Below are 24,302 nucleotides of genomic sequence, written 5' to 3' on the forward strand. Positions count from 1 at the left end.
GGCAAATTTGTTCGTTCTTTTGGCACTCCATGGTATATTCAATATTCTTCCCCAACACCACAATTCAAAGGTATCAATTCTTCTTCCTTCTTCCTTATTCATCATCCAGCATTCGCATGCATACGAGGCAATTGAAAACACCATGGCTTGGGTCAGAAGAACCTTAGTCTTCAAGGTGACATCGTTGCTTTTCAACACTTTAAAGAGGTCTTTTGCAGCAGATTTGCGCGATGCAATGCATCTTTTGATTTGACTGCTGCTTCCATGGGTGTTGACTGCAGATCCAAGTAAAATGAAATCCTTGGCAACTTTAATCTTTTCTCTGTTTATCATGATATTACTTATTGGTCGAGTGGTGAGGATTTTTGTTTTTTTATGTTGAGGTGTAATTCATACTGAACTCTGTGGTCTTTGATCTTCATCAGTAAGTGCTTCAAGTCCTCTTCACTTTCAGCAAGCAAGGTTGTGTCATCTGCATAACGCAGGTTGTTAATGCGTCTTCCTCCAGTCTTGATGCCCGTTCTTCATAGAGTCGAGTTTCTCAGATTATTTGCTCAATATACAGGTTGAATAGGTATGGTGAAAGGATACAACCCTGACACATACCTTTCCTGACTTTATGCGGTATCCCCTTGCTCTGTTCGAACGACTGCCTCTTGATCTATGTACAGGTTCCTCATGAGCACAATTAAGTGTTCTGGAATTCCCATTCTTCACAGTGTTATCTATAATTTGTTATGATCCACACAGTCGAATGCCTTTGCATAGTCAATAAAACACAGGTAAACATCTTTCTGGTATTCTCTGCTTTCAGCCAGGATCCATCTAACACCAGCAATGATAGCCCTGGTTCCGCATCCTCTTCTGAATCCAGCTTGAATTTGTGGCAGTTCCCTATTGATACATTGCTGCAGCCACTTCTGAATGATCTTCAGCAAAATTTTATTTGTGTATGATATTAATGATATTGTTTGATAATTTCTGCATTCAGTTGGATAACCTTTCTTTGGAAGAGGCATAAATCCGGATCTCTCCCAGTCGGTTGGCCAGGTAGCTGTCTTCCAAATTTCTTGGCATAGATGAGTGACAGCTTTTAGTGCTGCATCTGTTTGTTGAAACATCTTAATTGATATTCCGTCAATCCCTAGAGGCTTGTTTTTCACCAATGCCTTCAGTGCAGCTTGGACTTCTTCCTTCAGTACCATCAGTTCCTGATCATATGTTACACCTCCAGAATGGTTGAATGTTGACCAATTCTTTTCCATATAATGACTCTGTGTATTCCTTCCATCTTCTTTTGATGCTTCGAAGCGTCGTTTAATATTTTTCCTGTGTAATCCTTCACTATTGCAACTCATGGCTTGAGTTTTTTCTTCAGTTCTTTCAGCTTGAGAAATGCCAAGCATGTTCTTCCCTTTTGGTTTTCTATCTCCAGCTCTTTGCACATGTCATTACAATACTTTACTTTGTCTTCTCGAGCTGTCCTTTGAAATCTTCCATTCAGTTCTTTCACTTCATCACTTCTTCCTTTTGCTTTAGCTACCTAACATTCAAGAGCAAGTTTCAGAGTCTCTTCTGACATCCATTTTGGCCTTTTCTTTCCTGTCTTTTCAATGACCTCTTGCTTTCTTCATGTATGATGTCCCTGATGTCATTCTACAATTCATCTGGTCTTCAGTCATTAGTGTTCAATGTGTCAAACCTATTCTTGAAATGGTCTCTAAATTCAGGTGGGATATACTCAAGGTCAAACTTTGGCTCTCGTGGACTTGTTCTAATTTTCTTCAGTTTTAACTTGAACTTGCATATGAGCAATTGATGGTCTGTTCTGCAGATGGCCCCTGGCCTTGTTCTGACTGATGAGATCGAGCTTTTCCATTGTCTCTTTCCACAGATGTAGTCAATTTGATTCCTGTGTATTCCATTAGGCAAGGTCCACGTGTATAGTCACCATTTATGTTGTTGAAGAAAGGTATCTGCAATGAAGCCATTCATCTTGCAAAATTCTATCATGCGATCTCCTGCATCGTTTCTGTCACCTAGGCCATATTTTCCAACTACCGATCCTTCTTGTTTCCAACTTTCGCATTCCAATCACCAGTGATTATCAGTGCATCTTGACTGCATGTTCGATCAATTTCAGACTGCAGACGTTGGTAAAAATCTTCAATTTCTTCATCTTTGGCCTTAGTGGTTGGTGCGTAAGTTTAATTAACAGTCGTATTAACTGGTCTTCCTTGTAGGCATATGGATATCATGCTATCACTGACAGCGTTGTACTTTAGGATACATCTTAAAATGTTCTTTTTGATGATGAATGCAACATTATTCTTCTTCAAGTTGTCATTCCCGGCATAGTAGACCATATGAATGTCTGATTCAAAATGGCCAATACCAGTCATTTCAGCTCACTAATGCCTAGGATATCGATGTTTATGCATTCCATTTCATTTTTGAGGATTTCCAATCTTCCTAGATTCATACTTCATACATTCCATGTTCCAATTATTAATGGATGTTTGCAGCTGTTTCTTCTCATTTTGAGTCATGCCACATCAGCAAATGAAAGTCCTGAAAGCTTCATTAACATAGACACTACTTTGAGGAGCAGCTCTTCCCCAGTTGTCTTTTGAGTGCTTCCAACCTTGGGGCTCATCTTCCGGCATTGTATCAGACAATGTTCCGCTGCTATTCACAAAGTTTTCACTGGCTAATTCTTTTCAGAAGCAGACCGCCAGGTCCTTCTTCCTAGTCTATCTTATTCTGGAAACTCAGCTGAAACTTGTCCACGATGGGTGACCCTGCTGGCATTTGAATACTGGTGGCATAGCTTCCAGGATCACAGCAACACACAAGCCCCCACAGTATGACAAACTGACAGACACATGGGGGATCAAAGAGTAGTATTAGAAAACGGGAAAACAAATTTACTAGGGAAAAGTAGAAGGCAATGATGAGTATACAGTTGAGGTTTGTGGTCATGATTCTGAAACAAAACCACTAACACTTGTGTGATTATCTTGAAAAATGTTGAGCAAGTCAGGTTCAAGTATGGAAACACTGATAGTTGGATTCAATCATGCCTGGAGTTTTTCTGGCAGAGTATGACAGATGGAGGGACAAGAGAGCTTAAGGTAAAGGAATAATTGGATGATAGACCATGAAATCTAAACTGGACAAGAAAAAAGCAGAGACAGTAAGGAAGTGATGGACAGGAAAAAGAAGTAGCATCAGTAAATTGTAGATCTGGATAAGACTGAAAAATTGTTGCAGAGGGGTGAGTGATCTAGAACAATAGACAGTTCTGGCCATAAACCAAAAAAAAAAAAAAACAACACCAAATCTACTGTCATCAAGTCAATGCTGACTCATAGCAACCCTACAGGACAGCGAACTGCCTCATAGGGTTTCCAAGAAGTGGCTGGTGGATTCAAACTGCCAACCTTTTGGGCCATATATCCATCTTTTGGGCCATATATCCATATAAATGAAAAGCACTGCCATCTATCTATTCAAGCCTAAAACCTAGAAATTGTTCTTAATTCCCTCTTCTCCCTTACCTTCCTCATTCAATTAACCAGTAATACCTATGGATTTTGCAATAAGAAAGATCTGTTTTCAAATCAAATCAAATTATGTTAGACTATGAATCTACCCCTTCTGCTCAAACAAGATTAGATAAAATTCTGTTATCTATACTTATGAATGTCTAAAAGACAACATTCTAATTCCTAATTCACCTGGCACATTACACGCCTTATTTTCCCAGGCGTCCCTGATGCATTTGACACACCTAGTACCTATCTTCTTGTAACTTTCTCTTCATTAAATTCCATGGAAAAACGCTCTTCTAGATCTACTCATGCCTCTCTGCTGTTGCCACTCAGCATCACTCATGGGTTTTTCCTATTATACTCATTTTTCGTATGTGAGTGTTCTCTAAATGTCTATCTTTTATCCACTATTTCCGCTCTTGTGTACACTCTTCCTTAAGGATCTCACCCACTTTCATGGATCTTCTTATTGAAGCTGGCAAAAGAATTGGGAAATAACAGGAAGAGCAAGGAAAAAATATCAAATACATGGAAACTGACTAACACTTTGGGTAAGAACCACTGAGTGACTGAAGAAATCAAAGATGATATTAAAAAAAAAAATTCCTAGAATCAAACGAGAATGAAAACACGATATACCCAAACCTCTGGGACACAGCAAAAGGAGTTCTCAGACGGTAATTTATAGCTATAAATGCACACACATCAAAAAAAAGGGGCAAAAATCAAAGCATTAACACTATAACTTGAACAAATAGAAAGAGAGCAGCAAAAGAAGCCCACAGTCACCAGAAGAAAGGAAATAATAAATACTAGAGCAGAAATAAATGAAACAGAGAACAGAAAAACAATAGAATCAACAGGACTAGAAACTGGTTCTTTGAAAGGATCAATAAAATTGACAAACCATTGGCCAAACTGACAATAGAAAAACGGAGAAAATGCAAATAATCTAAATAAAAAATGAGATGGGTGACTTTACAATGGAACCAACTGAACTAAAAATGATCATAACAGAATACAACGAAAAACTGTACTCCAATAAATTTGAAAGCAGAGAGGAAATGGACAAATTTCTAGAAATACACTACCTACCTAAACTAACACAGGCTGAAGTAGAAAGTCTGAAAAGACCCATAACAGAAGAAGAAATTGATAAGGTAATAAAACAACTCCCAACTAAAAAAAGCTCTGGCCCAGACAGATTCACTGGAGAATTCTACCAAACATTCAGAGAAGAGCTCACACCAATACTACTGAAACTACTTCAGCACATAGAAAAGGAAAGAATTCTCCCAAACTCATTCTATGAAGCCAGTATAACACTGATACCAAAGCCAGGCAAAGATATCACCAAAAAAGAAAACTATAAACCAATATCCCTCATGCATATAGATGCAAAAATTCTCAACAAAATTCTAGCCAATAGAATTTAACAACATATCAAAAAATAATACATCATGACCAAGTGGGATTCATACCAAGTATGCAAGGATGTTCAACATTAGAAAATCAATCAATGTAATCCACCACATAAATAAAAGAACCACATGGTCATCTCAATCAATGCAGAAAAAGCATTTGATAAAGTCCAACACTGATTCCTGATAAAAACTCTCAGCAAAATAGGAATAGAAGGGAAATTCCTCAAAATAATAGAGGGCATTTACACAAAACCAATAGCCAACATTAGCCTCAATGGGGGGAGACTGAAAACATTCCCCTTGAAAATGGGAACTAAACAAGGATGCCTTATCACCATTCTTATTTAACATTGTATTGGAAATTCTAGCTAGAGCAATTAGGCAAGAAAAGGAAATAAAGGGCATAGAAATTGGCAAGAAAGAAGTAAAGCTATCCCTATTCACAGATAATATGATCCTATACATAGAAAATCCCAAAGACTCCACAAGAAAGCTACTGAAACTAACAGAAGGATTCAGCAAAGTAGCAGGATATAAGATCAACACACACATATCAGTCTGATTCCTCTACACCAACAAAGAGAACCTTGAAAAGGAAATCAGGAAAACGATACCATTTACAGTGGCAGTCCCCACTCCCTGCCCCCAAAATAGAATAAATCTACTAGGGATGTAAAATACTTATACGAAGATAATTACAAAACACTACTGCAAGAAGCAAAAAAAAAAAAAAAAGACCTTCATAAATGGAAAAACATACCATGCTCATGGATAGTTAAGACTTAACATTATGAAAATATCAATACTACTTGTCACAGGCTGGGTTCTCTAGAGAAGCAAAGCCAGTGAAGCATGTGTATATGTATGTATATAGATATATATATATACACACACACACACATACACATATATGTGTATGTTATATATACAGAGAGAGAGGTTTATCTGAAGGAAATGGCTCAGAAGGTTGTATAAGCTGGCAAGTCCCAAGTCCATAGGTCAGGAGGCAGGTGTCATGCTGGAGGGTTCTCCGAACTCACATAGTTGCAGGGGCTGACAAACCCAAGATCCACAGGTCTGACGGCAGGCAGCTGGCTCACGGCTGCGAAGGCTGATAAATTCAAGATCAGCAGGTAATACGGCAGGCTGCTGCGCCAGGTCCCAAGAACTGGAGGTCAAATGCTGACAAGCTGAATGCAGGATCCAGAGCAAAGCAAAAGCTACCTAGCTTTGTCAGAAACTCCATATATATTGGATATAGGCCACACTTCCAAGAAACTCTCTTTCAACTAACTGGCTACTCACAGCAGATCCCATCATGGAGGTGATCATATTAAATCAAATCTCATCATGGAAGTAATTACATCATTATACAACTGCAAAACTACAACATAACTGCCAAACCACTGAGAATCATGGCCCAGCCAAGCTGACACACAACCTTAACAATCACGCTACCCAAAGTGATTTACAGATATAATGCAATCCCAATCCAAATTCCAACAGCAAAACTAATCAAGTCTTTCTATGGAAAGAGGCCACGGATAAGTAAAGCATTATTGAAGAAGAACAAAGAAGGAGGCTTCACACTACCTGATCTTAGAATCTACTACACAGTCATGGTAGTCAAAACAGCCTGGTAGTGATACAATGACAGACACATAGACCAATGGAACAGAACTGAGAACCCAGAAATAAATCCATCCACCTATGGACAACTTATCTTCAACAAAGGGACAAAGTCCATTAAATGTGGGAAGAGACAATCTCTAACAAATGGTGCTGGCAAAACTAGATGTCTATCTGTAGAAAAATGAAACAGGACCCATACCTTATACCATACACAAAAACTAACTCAAAATGGATCAAAGACCTAAATATAAAACTTACAACTATAAACATCATGGAAGAAAACATAGGGACAACCCTAGAAGCCCTAACATATGGCATAAGTAGTATACCAACCATAAGTAAAAATGCATAAGCAGCAGAAGATAAACTAGATGCATGTGATCGCCGAAAAATTAAAACACTTATGCTCATCAAAAGACTTCTCCAAAGAGTAAAAAGAGAACCTACAGACTGGGAAAAAAATTTTCGGCTACAATATATCTACCAAGGGGTTAATCTCTAAAATTTATAAAAAACTTCAACACCTTAAGCCAAAAAGACAAACTATCCAGTTGAAAAATGAGCAAAGGATATGAAGAGACATTTCATCAAAGAAGACATTCAGGAGGCTAACAAACCCATGAAGAAATGCTTGCGATTATTAGCTATTAAAGAGATGCAAATTAAAACTACAATGAGATACCGTCTCACCTGCCATCAATGGCACTATTTAAAAAAACAGAAAACAAATGCTGGTATGGCTGTGGGGGGATTGGAACTCTTATACACTGCTGGTGGGAATGTAAAATGTATAACCACTATGGAAATGATATGGTGCTTCCTTACAAAGCTATAAATACCATACAATCCAGCAAACCCACTCCTAGGTATATATCCTAGAGAAATAAGAGCTATGACATGAACACACATATGCACACTCATGTTCATTGAAGCATTATTCACAAGAGCAAAAAGATGGAAATAACCTAAGTGCCCATCACTGGATGAATGGATAAACTGTGGTACATACACACAAGGGAATATTACACAACTATAAAGAATAATGACGAATCTGTGAAACATCTCTCAACATGGATGAATTTGGAGGACATTATGCAGAGTAAATAAGCCAATCACAAAAGGGCAAATAATTGTATGAGACCACTATTAAAAAAAAAGAAAACGTTTACACACAGGAAAAGAGTAAGAGAAGGTAAATTACTAAATAGATAGAAGACACATGGTAACACTGGTGAAGGGAAAGGCAGTACACTATTTGGGAGAAGTCAGTAAAACATGACCAAGGCAAAGGAAGACACTGAGAGGAACACAAAAACAAAGGGCAACTATGGCAATTACTATAATATAGACAACTCTGCAACAACAGTATCAACAAACAATAATTTACAAAGGAATACACAGGTAGATAGGTATGCTAAAGAGGCATGGGAGGATGTAAGCGACTGCACCCACCTGAAGATATACGTTAGGTTATAGCTATCTCCACATACATATTTGTAGATGTTGCATGTATACTAATACAGACAATAGAACACACAAGTGGCACAATCACGGAAACTTCTTATGTACAATTAAACTCCTCCTGGGACAAAGATACTAGGCTTGAAGTCTAAGGACCATAGACTCGGGGCACATCTATGTCAACTGGCATAACATGGTGCCTAAAAATAATGTTCTACATCTTACTTTGGTGAGTAGCATCTGAGGTCTTAAAAGCTTGTGAGTAGCCATCTAAGACACAACTAGTGGTCTCTTCCCATCTGGAGTAAAAGAAAGTGAAGAAAACCAAAGACTTAAGGGAGCAATTAGTCCAAATGACTAACGGACTATACGCACCATAGCTTCCATGAACCCAAGACCAGAAGAACTAGATGGTGCTCGACTACCACTACCAATCATAACAGAGGGTCCCGGACAGAGCGGGAGAAAAATGTAGAACAAAAAAATCAAGTTCATAAAAAAAGACCAGACTTACTGACCTGATAGAGACTGAAGGAACCCCCAAAACTGTGGCCCTAAGACACACCCCTCTGACTTGGAACTGCAGTCATTCTTGGAAACCACCTTCCAGCCAAGCAATAGGCAGGTCTATAAAATAAACAATAACACCCAAAAAGAACGTGCTCCATAGAACATTTATATGAGACCAAAGGGAAACAACTGCCCCAAAGCAAAAATGAGAAGGCAGGAAGGGGTAGGAAAACCAGACGGAAGAAAACAGGGAGCCTGGGCAGAAATGGGGAGAATGCTGACACCATGTGGGGATTGCAACCAATGTCACAGAACACGTTGCGCACAATTTGTTGAATGGGGAACTAATCTGCTCTGTAAACTTCCACCTAAAGCACAATAAAATATTTAAAAAAAAAGGGAAAATACTCCAAAAGATATCTACATATTATTTTAGAAAGCATTTAACTGAAGAGTTAAAGGTGCGAAGCAGATAATTATAGGTCTAGAAGTAGATGAGTGATAAAGATGTAGAATCAGGAAGATCCTTAGTCTTTTCAGCAGACTGGATGACAAGAGAAGGAACAGACAGCTACAGTAAGAAGGTCAAGATAAGGCTGGCACTAGAGTTAACTGAGGTTGGGTGTTATGAATTTATACTGACACCGATATGCAAGATTAATGCTCATTTTCCCTGGTGTAGAAGTACAGAAAGTACATTGTAGCACTGATACAAGAAGAAGTTGTCTCCTAGGCAAGGAGGACTCTAGAGAGCTTAGAAAAAAGGAATGAAGGATGGAAAGGTTAATACTTGTAGGAGTTAAAATTGAAGAAGCATAGACCATTCAAGGTTTGAATGAGAGAATAAAATTTAATGGGGCTTAAACAGTGATCACTGTCTAGAGTTTATAGGAATGGACAGCACAAACTGTTTAATAGCTCAAATACTTGGCTATAAACTGTGTAGCTAAGGGCCCCAGCTCTATTTGGTCTGTTGTTGTTGTTGGGTGCCGTCAAGTTGGTTCCGACTCATAGCAACTCTATGCACCACAGAACGAAACACTGCCCGGTCCTGAGCCATGCTCACAATCGCTGTTATGCTTGAGGCCATTGTTGCAGCCACTGTGTCAATCCATCTCGTTAAGGGTCTTCCTCGTTTTCGCTGACCCTCTACTTTACCAAGCATGATGTCCTTCTCCAGGGACCGATCCGGATAACCTATTTGGTCTGGTTTCAGTAAATGCTGTCTTATAGGAAGAGAGAATTGGCACGATGTTGCTAGAATCTCTTCAATGGCCATCCTACCTAGTCATAAAACCTTCTAATCACCTTCATCTTTGAGAAGCAAGATAGCACACTGGTTAAGGACACAGACTGTAGAACCAAACTGAATGGGTTTGAACCATATGTAAGTTACTTAACTTCCAATCCTCAATTTTTAAATGGACATAGTAACAGAACCTACCATGTAGGGTTTTTGTGAGGATTAAACAAGATAATACGTGTAAAGTACTTACCATAGTGTCAGTAGGTAACTGCCCAATAAATATTAGACAGTTTTGATTTTCTGCAGTATCTATATAGTGTTTGCAGAATAAAATCTGCTTTTCATATAGGGTTGCTATGAGTCGGAATCGACTTGACAGCAACGGGTTTGCTTTCTTTTGGTGTTTCATTTGCCATAGAAAGTTCATAAATGGCCAACTACTGCATACTTGACTAACCTCATCTGTTACTTCTACTTCTGTACCTTGCATATTTTACGGTCCAAGCAACAAGTTTTTTGGTTTATTATTTACCTGACTCTTTTCATTGTTTTTCTCTAGTTAGAAAGATTTATAGATTTTCCACAAAATAATAGAGAATTGTCTCTTCTCTTACCTATTAAAGGAAAGATTGATCATTTGTAGTCTTATCAATGATTCCATTTGTTCAGGCAAAGAGTTTAAAAAATTGTTTCTAAATTGGGGAAAAAATAGAGGATTTAGAAAGTTTGAAAATTTTTGTAATTTTAATTCATTATTAAAATATTACACAGATATGTGTACTACTGTTTCATGAGAAACTATTTGTTCTGTAAGCCTTCACCTGAAGTACAATAAATATATATAAATATATATTACACAGAAAAAACAAATTATTTAGATTGGTTTGTCAATCCTTGATCTGAACTCATTAAGGCTGAGTCCTGAGAATTCTGAATAAGTCAGCTGCCTCAGGAATTTGATTAGCGTGCCAAGTCCTTTACAACACCAATATGCAACCAACTGGTAATGCAACCAACTCTTTAATAGTATATTTAACAAGGTAAAGACTGTAAACAAATCTCATATCTCCTTCAAATTGGCTCAGCAATACTCCTAAGACAGGGCCCTTTAAATTATGTCTATAATACCAGATTAAATATTCAATTGGTGTTAGTGTGTATGTCTCACATACAAACATGAAATTCTACTCCAAGAAGAAGTTTTAAATTACAGGGAAAAAAATGAAACAGGCAGTACAACTACCTAATAATAGAATATATTTGTGAGAAAATTTGCCAACTGGATGGCTACTTATAAATGAAAACTTTTTAACAACTGAATAATTTAACCTATTGCTTTGGGTTCAGAGATCAAGTCTAACATGCAAGAGTCATATTTTCTACAGTGCAATGTATGTTTTTTTACTTTTCTCTGCTTTGTTTTCGTTATTATCCTTAAGTTGTGTTGAATCACCTACTGCTGGTTTCTATCCTTTTCCTTGACAGTTTTAAACCTACTAATAACAGACATGTAAGCAGATTTTGATCACTAAATTAGAAACTCCCAGGTATAGTTATGGACAGAGGCCTGCATATTCAGAGAGAGAGGAGACTGGGACAACAGGAAATAAAACAGCAGAAATGGAGACATGGATTCATCTTCTCTGCTCCATTAATACTGAACTAAAATGTGGTTTTACACTGCTTTGTCAGTATAGTTGCCACCTGAAAACAAGCAATTTTGTATTAGCAGGAGCAGGGTATTAGTAGACTTGCTTTAATTCCATAAGTAAAAAAATTCTGTCTCTACAGGAGAAACAAATCCTTAGCTTATTGTCATTTGACTATTATTTAAACAGAGGCACGAGGAGTTATACTTTAAATAAACTAAAAACACACCTAGTAACAGTATGTAAGTACTACGAAGTCCAGGCATTAGCGATATCGTTTACAGATAAAATTTTAAAGCCCAAGCAAACAAATGACTCTAACCCTGAGACAAATACTATTACCTTTAAGCTGTGAAATGTCTGACCCTGTCACTTCAACTTGGATATATTAAAATTAAACCTCCTATGATGTCTGCAGGGCCTTAAACACAAATTCCTTTCTTTCTCTTGCCCCTCATAGTGTTCTTTTTCTATTCTTCTGAACTTGCATGTTTAATGTAATATTTTGAAACTAGTACATTCTTTAAAGAGAAGCCATGTAAGCTGTTGGTCCAGCAAAGGGTTGTGATAGTTTTATCCTATTCACTTTCAGGAAAGAAACAGCATGAAACAAACATGTTCTTTAAGGATACATCACTTAAACAGCACAAAACATAAGGAATAATATTATTCCCTTATTCTAAAGTAACCATATCAGTTACTGAGCTACAACTATATAACATACTACTGCCATTTGCAGCTTTAACACTCAAAATGTGAACTATCTGTAATTTACCCTAAATGCTTAAGACATGTTTATCTGTAATTTTGCTTAGGCATGAATGTGTTAATATTTTCTAATATTTTATATAATTTTATGTATCCTTATCACATAACCTGTAAACTGCTTATACATGATAGATGTCTGATTAAAATATTTCCTAAATGCTCAATGTTACATATTTCCTGAAATATTATTAATAAAGACTAGTTTCTGTATTTACATAGGAAAATATGAGGGAAAGGGCAAAAGTTAGGCAAACTCAAAGACAAGTTACAATGAAAAAAGTTAAGTGATAGTAAATACCTGAGATCTAAAAAAGTCAATTTTTGAAGCATACATAATTCCAAGGAAATAAAGGAAAGCTTATTAAAACTGAGGTTGACATCGGAAACCATTTCCTTCAGTTCCACAATCCTGAAACAAATATAATTTTAAGATGTTAGCACTTAAACTCACTGTCAGAACTTCAAATCTACAAGCAGACCATAAGGGGAAAAATCCTATATTCCGCTATTTTACATTTTCTGTAACTTTTACTTTTTCCACAAAAATGCCACTAAGGTTCTTTAAACAAAATAGCCTTACTATTATTTGTTCAAAAGTTTCTTTTGATCGTAAATATATATTGAAATTTGATTTAAAAAAAAAAAAAAAAACCAACAACAACACTATATTTAAACCAACTATGGCACAAAGGAAAAAAAAATCTAGCTAATGTTTATAATTAATTCTGCTAATGACTTAAAGCCATAAAATAAATTGTTAGACATATATCCTGTAACATGTCTCTATTTAAGACTATATAATACCATGTATACCTAGGTACTTCTAAAATATTTTTTAGTCATTATGATATGACCAACCTTTTCAAAGTATAGTATTTGCTATCCAAATTATTATTACATTTAAGTATGACTAGATTTGGCAAATGTCACCACTAAGCAGATTATGTTAAAGACTTAAAGAAGAAGTAAATGAGTCCCTGGGTGGTGCAAATGGTTCATACCCTTGGCTACTAAATGAAAGCTTGGAGGTTCGAATCCACCCAAAGGCACCTTGGAAGAAAGTTCTGACAATCTACTTCTGAAAAATCATCCACTGAAAACCCTATGGAGCACAGTTCTATTCTGGCACACGTGGGGTTGCCATGAATTGGAATAAACTTGAGGACCTTTTTTTTTTAAAGCCTGTTATGGTTAAGGCTGTGTGACAACTTGACTGGGCCATGATTCTCAGTGGTATGGCAGTCGTATGATGTTGTGACCACTTCCATGATGAGATCTGATACAACATGATCACCTCTGCCATGATGGGATCTGCTGTGAGTAGCCAATCAGTTGAAAGGGCGTTTCCCTCAGCACGTAGCCTGTGTCCAATATAAGTGAACATTCTGGCAAAGCTTGTGGGCTTTTGCTCATTGTGGATCCTGCAGCTGGCTCCTGTTTGTCTGACCTCTGGTTTTTGGGACTTGAGCTAGCAACTTACTTACGGTCTTGCCTGCTGATCTTGGGATTCACTGATCTTTGCAGCCTGTGAGCAAGAGCCCTGCTCTCTGACCTGCTGATACTTGGTTCGCCAGGCCCTGCGGCTACATGAAATCAGGAGACGCCTCTATCCTGACCCAAGGATTTTCCAGCCTCTACAACCGTGTGAGCCATTTCCTTGATATAAACTTCTCTCTATATGTATTTATAAAATTCACTGGTTTTGCTTCTCTAGAGAACCCACCCTAAGACAATGCCTAATCAAGCTTAGTAGCATTAAGAATGTTATTAACTATGAGAACAAGAAATGCTAATATCTGAGTTGCTAAGAAATGAAAATCAAATTATAACAATAAATCTTTTTTAGTCTATTGCATTAGCAAAGAAAAAGAGAAAGAATATCAAATACTGTGCTGCAGAAGATGCAATAAAAGACACAGTGAGTTTATATAATCAATAAAACTTTCTTGGAAACCTTTTGGATATGTGTATCAAGAGCCATACCCTTTGACTTAGTAATTCTTCTGGAAATCTAGCCTAAAGAAACAATATAAAATACAGGGAAGATTTTATTGCCATAATCAACTTTATGGTGTATAATTAAATTAGATTTTAAAAGTAGTGCTTAAAAAGGGGGGGAATACTCTAGACAAACAAGTGAAGAAACAAAATTTTATGTGTGGTATAATACCAGTAGGAGATACCTTCAAGTAAAACATGCCACAAAGTTAACAAAATAACTCAATGATGTAATTACAAATGATGATTCCCTTCATAGAGTCCAAATTTTTTAATGAATAAGTACTATTTTATAATCAGAAAATAATATGGTGAAAAGTACAACTTGGGAAATAAAAAGTTAAGAAAGAGGAAAAATTGTTTAGAAACTCTCTGGCAAGGTATTTCTTGAATGTCTTCTTTGGCTTCCTAACTTGCTAGAAATATGGTGTAATAGCTATGGTAACAGAATAACAAATCGTTATAGCATGAGAAGAACCAGACTGCAGGAATGAAAAAGTAAGTAATAAAGTAAATAGCAATGTCTCTTAAGATTTCTATCCTCATTCCCAACTAGCTTCTGGACCTAATTATGTGAGAAAACCTCAAGAAATTTCAGAATAGGTCCAGTCATAAATACTTGTTCCAAGGTATGGTAATTACAAATGTCCAGAGGCATTAAGTCGTTTTCAAAGAGACTAGGTACTTTTTAAGATGATCCTGGATATCTGGTTTGATATGGGATCCCCGAAAGCAAAATTATCTGAGAGCAAATCTAAATAGTTAACCATTCTATCAAATATCCTCTAAGGCCAGAGAACTAGGAGATGGACTAGATCTCCTTTTGCAATGGAATCTCTTAAAGTCATCATCTTTCAAGATCTACATTCCCCAAACTATGCTCTATAAGATGGAAAGCAAACTATAGTTTGACTTTTTAAAATTTTAGACATCTAAATATTTTTGCTAGTACTCAGATGAAATCTGTTTTTTTCCAACACATCACCCTCCTCCTCCTTCCCCTCATCTTTTTTTTTTTCAAGTATTTAAGTGCTTACAAAGGACTAAACTGGTTACTGTGGAGTGGACTCCAACTCATGGTGACTCCACATGTATCAGAGTAGAACTGTGCTCCACAGGGTCTTTGATGGCTGATTTTTTGGAAGTAGATCACCAGGCCTTTCTTCTGAGGCACCTCTGGGTAGACTGGAAGCACTGGCACTAGTTAAATTTTTTATCTGAATTATGTCATTTAATTTAACTGTTATTAATAAGTACTATTAGCATCTCTACTTCACAAGTGAAGAAACTAATAGCAGCTACCTAACTGGTCCAAAACCACACAGCCTGTAGATCTGGGATACAGACACAAGCAATTGACTCTAGTGCCCAAGTTCTTTAACATTATCCTATCCTATCTCACATACTGTTGTTTCAATTGCAAGGCAAAATTTTGCTACAATTACCATCAACAAAGATGTATTAAATAGTACAAGGTATAATGCAAACTACTTCTGGTCACTGCAAGTGAAGAACCCTTTTCTGGGAAGAAACTATTAACAAGGTTCAGTTAAAAAATTTTTTTTTCTGTTTTGCTTTTATTATCAGTTGAAAAATTCAGTGACTTGACAATTTGTTAACATAAAATCAAAAATAAAATTTCTTATTAATCCACAAGGACCTGGTTCTGGACAGTCTTTTAAAATTTTTCCTCTAAAACTTAATTACATGGGGAGAAAATAATATTTTTAATATTCTAATATCTATTTCCCAAGTTAAAAGTATAAAAGAAAAAGAAACATATACTTTCTTTATAACTACATACCACTTAGAACAAATGTTAAAATCATATCAAGAAATACTTAATGACATTTGTCAAATCCCTCTAATATTCATAATGCAAGAAATTCTGCACATATTCAAAATTTAAAAACTATGGAAAATAATTATTATTGCAACTAAGGTACAAATACAATTGAGAATGAGTCACAACTTAATAGAAATGGCATCATCAACAGTTCCTACCTTTTCGGAATTTCACATAGCTGATTCTTACTGAAGTTGATGGATGTGATAATGTTGCTTTTTACTGCATCAAACACTTCATCAGGAATCCGAGTTGTTTGTTTATCACTAAATGAAAAGTGGTTTAAAATGCATCATTTTCAGCAGTTCAGAAAGAGAGGATTATTAGTTTGTAAAGGCCTTTAAAGATTTTCTAAGGAAACTTTTCAAAGCAGTTGAATTATTATTAAGTTTGATAGAATGCCATACAAACCTGCCAAACCACAACATGTTCACCGTTAAGAATTCAGACAACATACTGTGCCATAACACATTGTGCCACAACTTCCTGGCATTCAAAGATGTCTAGAAGTAATACAGTAAATGGACACCCCATCCCTCTATCTCTGAGTAGGACAAATCTATACTTTTAGAAGCTGAATGTTGCCCTTTTTTGGTAAAAACCTTTTAAAGAGGTTATTAGTCAATTTTGGGGGGTATAGAGTTTACTGCAAGATGACAATTTTGATGGTTCAACATTACACCAAACTAAACCAATTTTCTCTTATAACCTAAGCCAATTTCTCCCTTATTTAATACGTAACAAGGTAGACGGAGTAATGGACTGAGATTAAACTATTCCTGGTTCTGCAATTAAAGAGCTTTGTAATATATCTTCTTTGAACCTTATTTCTGTGAAATTAGAATCTAAATTTATACCACATTTTTTGCAAATGTAAATATAAATAAATCTCTTTCCGTTAAAATTTTCAGTAATATTTTCAATAAAATATAAATTTAATCTTACACAAAAGTATAACCGAACTCTGACATTTGCAGATAAAACATTTTTTTTTTCACACACTGTACCTTTATTTCTTTCTACCTAAATGAGTCAGCAACTGGTTGACTGTAAAATCCTGGCTTGGTTTATTCAAAAGAATGACTAAACTCAGTACGTAAATTACACTTTAGAGTAGGTATGGGCGGGTTTGAACGCACACTTGCCACAACCCCCACAAACATGCCAAATGGACACTGGCTGAAGGGTAAGTTTTATTTTTATGTACAGAAAAATCAGCTGTGTACATTTAGCCCAGTTTGGTGATGAGTTCTTTGGGCTTTGCCTTTTCCAGCTTGGCAATGCGAGACACAGACTTGGGACCCAGGACGTTGTCTCCCCAGTGACATCGGATCTCATCGTATCTGTCATTGTAGTTGGTCCGGATTGCTTCCACCAGCTTAGACAGAGCTCCTTTGTCTTCCGAGTTCATCTATGTGAAGGCTACAGTGGTACAGGTCTTCCTGCGGATGAGCCATCCCAGTCTGGCCTTACCCTTGATAATGCAGTAGGAAACCCCCATCTTACAACACAAGGCTGGCAGGAAGACAACCAGATTGATGGGGCCCATGTCGTGCGCAATCACCACCAGCTGGGCCTTCTTGTTCTCCACCAAGATGGTGACAGTATTGACCCTGGCTTGAAGGACAGGGGGGGTCTCTTGGTGGGGACATTTCCTTTGACAGCAGCCTTCTTCTCAGCCCGGGCCAACAGCCTCTGCTTCTTCTCCTGCTTTGTTTCTGGTCTGTACTTGTGGGCCAGCTTCAGCAGCTGAGTAGCTGTCTGGCAGTCCAAGGCCTGGGTGAACTGGTTAATGGTGGGGGGCACTTTCAGCTGCTTGTGGAGGATAGCCTGCAGCCACTGCAGCTGGATGTAGTGGGGCCATTTGACAAAGTGGGTGAGGTCCCTTTTGGTTGGATGTCCTGTCCGATGCCAAAATTCTTAGACCTTTTCTCAAACAGAAGATTTACCACCTTCTTGGCCTCCTGCTTCTTGATGACAGCAGGGGCCACGGCCACCTTCTTCCCCTTAGCTGTCTTTCCCTTTGGCATCTTGGGCAGATGGATGAGAGAGCATAACACTTTCTTGATGTTACAATAATCCTTACATTCTTTTTTATTTTTTTCCTACAGTTTTTAATGCTCAACAGTGTCACCCACTATGGGAAACATCAATGAAATGGCAAATCAATGACTATACAATTAAGAAAATAATATTACATATAATATATAACATGAGAAAATTGCATAAGACAGGCAAAATAGTACAGATAGGCAAAAGGATTGTTTGCAGGATTTCAGTTATTATGCCTTCAAATTCTGCTTTAGGGCTCCATTTCCTGCAGTTCAGATGTAGCATTTTTATCTTTTCAATCAGAAATGATCAAGTCATGGGAAAACGATTTATGCTAATCAAACATGGAACATTCACGTTAATTTTAAAATTTAGTTGAAGGCATTTATGCTTTGAGACTGGGAATTAATCTGTATTTTAAATAGGATATGCCTTTTCAATTAAAGTCTCTGAGAAAAAACAAATTACAATAAATTTAGAATCAGAACAACCTAACATGTATGGTTTGAGAGCTATCTTTATTATCCTTTTGTGATACCTATGTCTAAAAGGAGTAGGTAACTACAGAGTAGACAAGATTTATCTTAGGTGAAGGGAAGGACAGCACACACTATAGGGGAAGTCAGCACAACTGGACTAAACCAAAGCTAAGAAGTTTCCTGAATACAACCAAACACTTTTTAGGAACAAAGTAGCAGGGGCGGAGGTCTGGGGACCATGCTTTCAGGGGACATCTAGGTCAACTGGCATAACAAAGTTTATTAAGAAAATGTTCTGCATCCAACTTTGGTGAGTGGCGTCTGGGGTCTTAAAAGCTAGCGAGCGGCCATCTGAGATGCATCAATCGGTCCCAACTCACCTGGAGTAAAGGAGAATGAAGAACACCAAAGTCACAAGGAAAATATCAGCCCAAGAGACAAAAGTGCCACATAAACCAGAAAGACTGCATCAGCCTGAGAACAGAAGAACTGGATGGTGCCTGGCTACCACCAATGACCACCCTGATAGGGAACAGTGAGTCCCTGATGGAGCACGAGAAAGTTGGGGTGCAGAACTCAAATTCTAGTAAGAAGACCAGAATTAATGGTCTGACTGAGACTGGAGGAACCCCAGAAAGCATGGTCCCCGGACTCTCTGTCAATCCAGAACTAAAACAATTCCCGAGGCCAACTCTTCAGACAAAGACTGGACTGGACTGTGGGGCATAAAATGATACTCATGACGAGTATGCCTCTTAGCTCAAGTAGATACATGAGACTAAATGGGCAGCTTCTGTCCAGAAGTGAGATGAGAAGGCAGAGAGGGTGAGGAGCTGGTTGAATGAACATGGGAAATCAGAGGTGGAAAGGAGGAGTGTGCTGTCACAGCATAGGGAGAGCAATTAGGGTCACATAACAATGTATGTATAAATTTTTATGTGAGAGACTGACTTGAATTGTAAACTTTCACTTAAACTACAACAATAAAAACAAAAAAAAATTAAAATAAATAAAAGGAATAGGAATGGTTATCTCAAATAAAACTGGATTAATAAACTACTTCATAGACCACTTAGATGATTAAAAACAACAGCACATGTAAATCATCTAGTATAGTACCCACAACAAAACAGAGTAAATAAATGGTATCCATTCAGGGTAGAAGGAATGGGTAGCCAAGGACACAAATAATTCTAAACTCCACGAGGGCAAGAATCAAGTTGGTCTCAACAGTGTACTTATGATGCCTAGCATAGAATTTGATACTTAGCAGGCTCCAAAAACATCTACTGAATAAGCAGATATATTATGTGGAAGATATGCCAAGCTGCCATACTGTACTGCAGGGAAGAGAATAAAAATATTAATACAGAGGGGTACTACTTTGTGTTACAGTGTGGCAAAAGTAAGCTAGCTTAGTGATGTCTACATAGATGAGAGGGTAGCAGGCAAGAGGTGAAAACTATGTGAACAAAACACACCAGATCTGAGATTGAGACTGTATTCAGACCGCTGAGAAGGTGGCTCCTACTGGCACACCAAGGATAAGAGGCCAGACACTAATGCTGGCCATGTAGATTCTTAAATAAATCTAGTCACTTACCTTAAGTTTGCATTCTTTTGTATTTTTGCTACAATACTCAGAAATGAGCAAATCACTACAAGAGCCTTGACAGTATCTGTTCCTTTTATTATTGTTGCCTAAGAGAGCACTGAAAGAACACTTGAACGCCACCTCCAATCTCTGCAAAGGCATCTTCTTTCCCCAATCCAATACACTTCCATGATATATAAAAGCTTTAGGTTTTTGTCTTAATTTATATACTAATACCGTGGTTGTTTCAGTTCTAATATATGTGCTACTGGAACACACTATTATTATATTATTTGACTTTGTATTTAGATAAATTGGCAGGTTATAACCTCTCACGCTTTGCCTGCTATTCAAAATTTTCATTAACTAAATAATACTGATTTATTATTTACTAACATAGTGCAAATAATCCGAGAAGCTGGACTATATGAAGAAGAACAGGGCATCAGGACTAGAGGAAGACTCATTAACAACCTGCGTTATGCAGATGACACAACCTTGCTTGGTGAAAGTGAACAGGACTTGAAGCATTTACCAATAAAGATCAAAGACCACAGCCTTCAGTATGGATTACACCTTAACATAAAGAAAACAAAAATCCTCACTACTGGACCAATAAGCAACATCATGATAAACGGGGAAAAGATTGACGTTGTCAAGGATTTCACTCTACTTGGATCCACAATCAATACCGACGGAAGCAGCAGTCAAGAAACCAAAAGACGCACTGCATTGGGAAAATCTGCTGCAAAAGACCTCTTTAAAGTGCTGAAAAGCAAAGATGTCACCTTGAAGACTAAGGTGCGCCTGACCAAAGCCAGGGTGTTTTCAATCGCCTCATATGCATGTGAAAGCTGGATGATGAATAAAGAAGACTGAAGAAGAATTGATGCCTTTGAATTCTGGTGTTGGAGAAGAATATTAAATATACCAGGGACTGTCAAAAGAACAAACAAATCTGTCTTGGAAGAAGTACAACCAGAATAGAATTCTCCTTAGAAGCAAGGATGGCGAGACTATGTCTCACACACTTTGGACATGTTGTCAGGAGAGATCAGTCCCTGGAGAAGGACATTATGCTTGGAAAAATAGAGGGTCAGAGAAAAAGAGGAAGACCCTCAATGAGATGAATTGACACAGTGGCTGCAACAATGGGCTGAAGCATAACAACGATTGTGAGGATGGCGCAGGACCAGATAGTGTTTCGCTGTGTTGTATATAGGGTTGCTATGGGTTGGAACCAACTCGATGACACCTAACAACAAAATCAACAACATAGAACCCCAATATAAAATTCTCTCTGGATGCTGATTACTAATTCAAAGAATCTTCTTATCAATAAGATTTTATTTTATTTTTTAATAATAAATGCCCTTCATTATAAAAAACAATAGTATTAATAACCATCTGTCTGTCTGGTAAGCATAATTAACACAAATCAGCTAAAGAATGGGTAGTTAAGCTACTGTACTTTTAGTAAGCTTTTATCTCATCATTGCTTTTGCAACTGCTATTTATTTTAAATCAAGTACTACTGCAATCTGATGAATTCTTCCTCACCAACTGTCCTTTTTCTGGAAGATTATTTCTAGAAAGTCTCCCACATTCTGTGCAATGTTTTTTAAAAACTGAACAGCATACCTATAGTCTAATATTTTCAGTGTGGTTATGGCATGTACATTGATTCTTGATTCACTTGGTAGTGTCATGGCAGTCTCAGTAACAGAGTCGCTTTGGGTAGGTCCATCATCTGGCAAGAGAAAAAGTTATATGAAGTCAATATTTATACTATAAAATAATTTTTTGAGTTCTCGATAATACATACAAATAGTACACGTGATTTCTAGATATTACCAGTGAGAATACCTTTAGTCATATGCATTATTTTCAATAAATCTGGGTCTGAAACGTAATGCTTAATTAATAAAAAATAAATAATGTTACTACATTATGGCTTCAAATCTTTTTAATAAATCCTGCTGTAAGGAAATTTAGGAGTAGGAAAGAACCTTCAAATAATAACTATAATTTCTTAGAAGAAAACATGATAACCAATCATTTCTTTTAAACAAAATAATAGGGTCCATTAGAAGGAATCTGTTAGAAAAGGAACAATATATTATTTTCCACAGATGCCTACCACATAGGCATATGCCTATCTTTTCAGTTTAGGATACAATGAAGCTGATTATTCCCAATCACTTTAAAAATCTGGCAATTTGCATCATCAAGTGAACTTCTGGTGTATTATGTATGTTAAAAATTTTTCTTATCAAATGGAAAAATTTATTTTCAATAGACATTTTCCTAACATGTCTGTATACTCATACATTTACACACCACATTCACAGAGACAATCAACTCCCTCACTGATCTTCAGAGACTGTTTAATACTGCCATCATATGGCGTAAAAAAGAAAACAAACAAAATACACATTTAAGGAAGCAGCTTTGTGATTTTTTACAAAAAAAGACTTCAACATTCTAGGGAAGTAGAATAATACTATTAATTTTCAGCAATGTGGAAAAGATGAAACAGTCCCAGAATTCATAGATAAGAACAGAAGGCATGCCAAAAGACCACAAAGAGGTAGTCATATCCTTCATCTTGCTTAGGCCCAACAAGTATCCAGTAAACATTTGTTGACTATTACTGAGCCTATTTCTCTTACATCCAGCTCATCAGATCAATAACAATTAAACTATTTTCCCAATGCAAATATTATATGAATATTTTAATCACAGAAGTGGGACAGAATAAATGACAGAATATCAAATAAAAATAAAAGACATAAAGGGAAAAATTACAATCAAGTGAAAGCTTCAATATTTAGAAGTTCCCTAGTAGTTTGATTATTTTAAAGAATCATATAAGCAGAGACAATATTAAACTAGCAACAAAACCCAGCATTATTTTTTAAGTATACACGATGATCAGAATATTGCCATGATTACATTTTGAGATGGAATTTTTCTCAACACTTTCCAAAGAGATACTTGTAATAATCAGCATCAAGGAGAATGTAAAGAGGGAAGCTGTTACCTCTGGAAAAGGAATTGGTGTGAAAGAAGATTTACTTTTCCTTACATATCCTCTTACATTGGTCCATTTTTTTTTAACCATTTGCATTTATTACCTTTTTAATTTAAAAACTTAAATAATAATACAAAATCAAATTAAAAGGGCCCACTGAGCACCAAACACAAGTGGAACCACACCAAGGTACATTATCATGAAATTTCAGAATAGTAACAAAGAAAGATTCTACAAGTTTCCAGACAGAAACAAACACTTTCCACATGTTGCATGTGCAAGTGACTGACAGGAATATAGCCAAATAGGAGGTCAATCACATAAAGCAGAAGAGATAAACCTTAAAAAACAATTGTACTATTTAAGAAATCTCAAATATATTCATTTGGTGGGTTAGGAGGGCACGATGAATGACTTAGTTGAATGAGTATCACTCAGTCAGGAAGTGTCAGAGCTGCAATTTATCAATTTGAAGCAAACAGACCTATTATCTACATTGCCAGTAATTTTAGGTATTAGTAGAAAAGAGAACAGGGCGAGAAACTTGGATGAGCCCCACTGTCACTCAGCAATAAAAGCAAAAGGCCAAAGTCCGTTTGCTTGTTTGTTTCTTTATCCTACAGCATTTATCTAACACATATTAACTGGTAGGCACTAGTATGGGAAGAGCTGGAGACATAAGACGAACTCAGTGGACAAATATCACAAAACAGTATGGTAAGTGTGATGACAGAGGTATGTTAAATGTATTTATTAAGAGTGGTAGGTGTTGAGGCTGGGTGGGAGGATGATACAATTTAGAAGTGTCAGGTAAAGCTTCTAAGAGAGTAACTACCTCAGAAGGGGGTCCAAAACTAGGGTTCTTGTCAATAATAGAAAGAATTTATAATGTTTTGCCACTTTTTAAAATGTCTCCATTTCATTTTTTAACATTTTTATGTTTTCTTATCCACTGTTACTCTTAAAGCCCATGGTGGCACCAACAGTCTGCACTCAATTACTAACTGAAAGGTTGGTGGTTCAAACCCAACCAGGGGCTCCAGAGAAGAAAGGAC

The 24,302-nt window shown here is 36.8% G+C and overlaps 1 protein-coding gene and 1 pseudogene across 2 annotated transcripts in view; both read right to left on the reverse strand.

Moving 5' to 3' along the window:
* Positions 1–24,302, reverse strand: part of LRRC40 (leucine rich repeat containing 40) — a 61,665-nt gene that overhangs the window by 9,848 nt on the left and 27,515 nt on the right. For both annotated transcript variants that reach the window (XM_004369048.2, XM_023730989.1), the window contains exons 10-13: positions 21,855–21,963; positions 16,247–16,354; positions 12,543–12,653; positions 10,442–10,519 (exon numbers count right to left, since the gene is read on the reverse strand). In XM_004369048.2, coding sequence (XP_004369105.1) covers positions 10,442–10,519; positions 12,543–12,653; positions 16,247–16,354; positions 21,855–21,963 — 406 coding nt within the window. The remainder of the gene's footprint in view (positions 1–10,441; positions 10,520–12,542; positions 12,654–16,246; positions 16,355–21,854; positions 21,964–24,302) is intronic.
* LOC101353356 (60S ribosomal protein L7a pseudogene) lies at positions 16,724–18,763 on the reverse strand (annotated as a pseudogene).

This window comes from Trichechus manatus, unplaced genomic scaffold (genome assembly GCF_000243295.1).
Source record: "Trichechus manatus latirostris isolate Lorelei unplaced genomic scaffold, TriManLat1.0 scaffold00003, whole genome shotgun sequence".
In the NCBI taxonomy this organism is placed as follows: domain Eukaryota; kingdom Metazoa; phylum Chordata; class Mammalia; order Sirenia; family Trichechidae; genus Trichechus; species Trichechus manatus.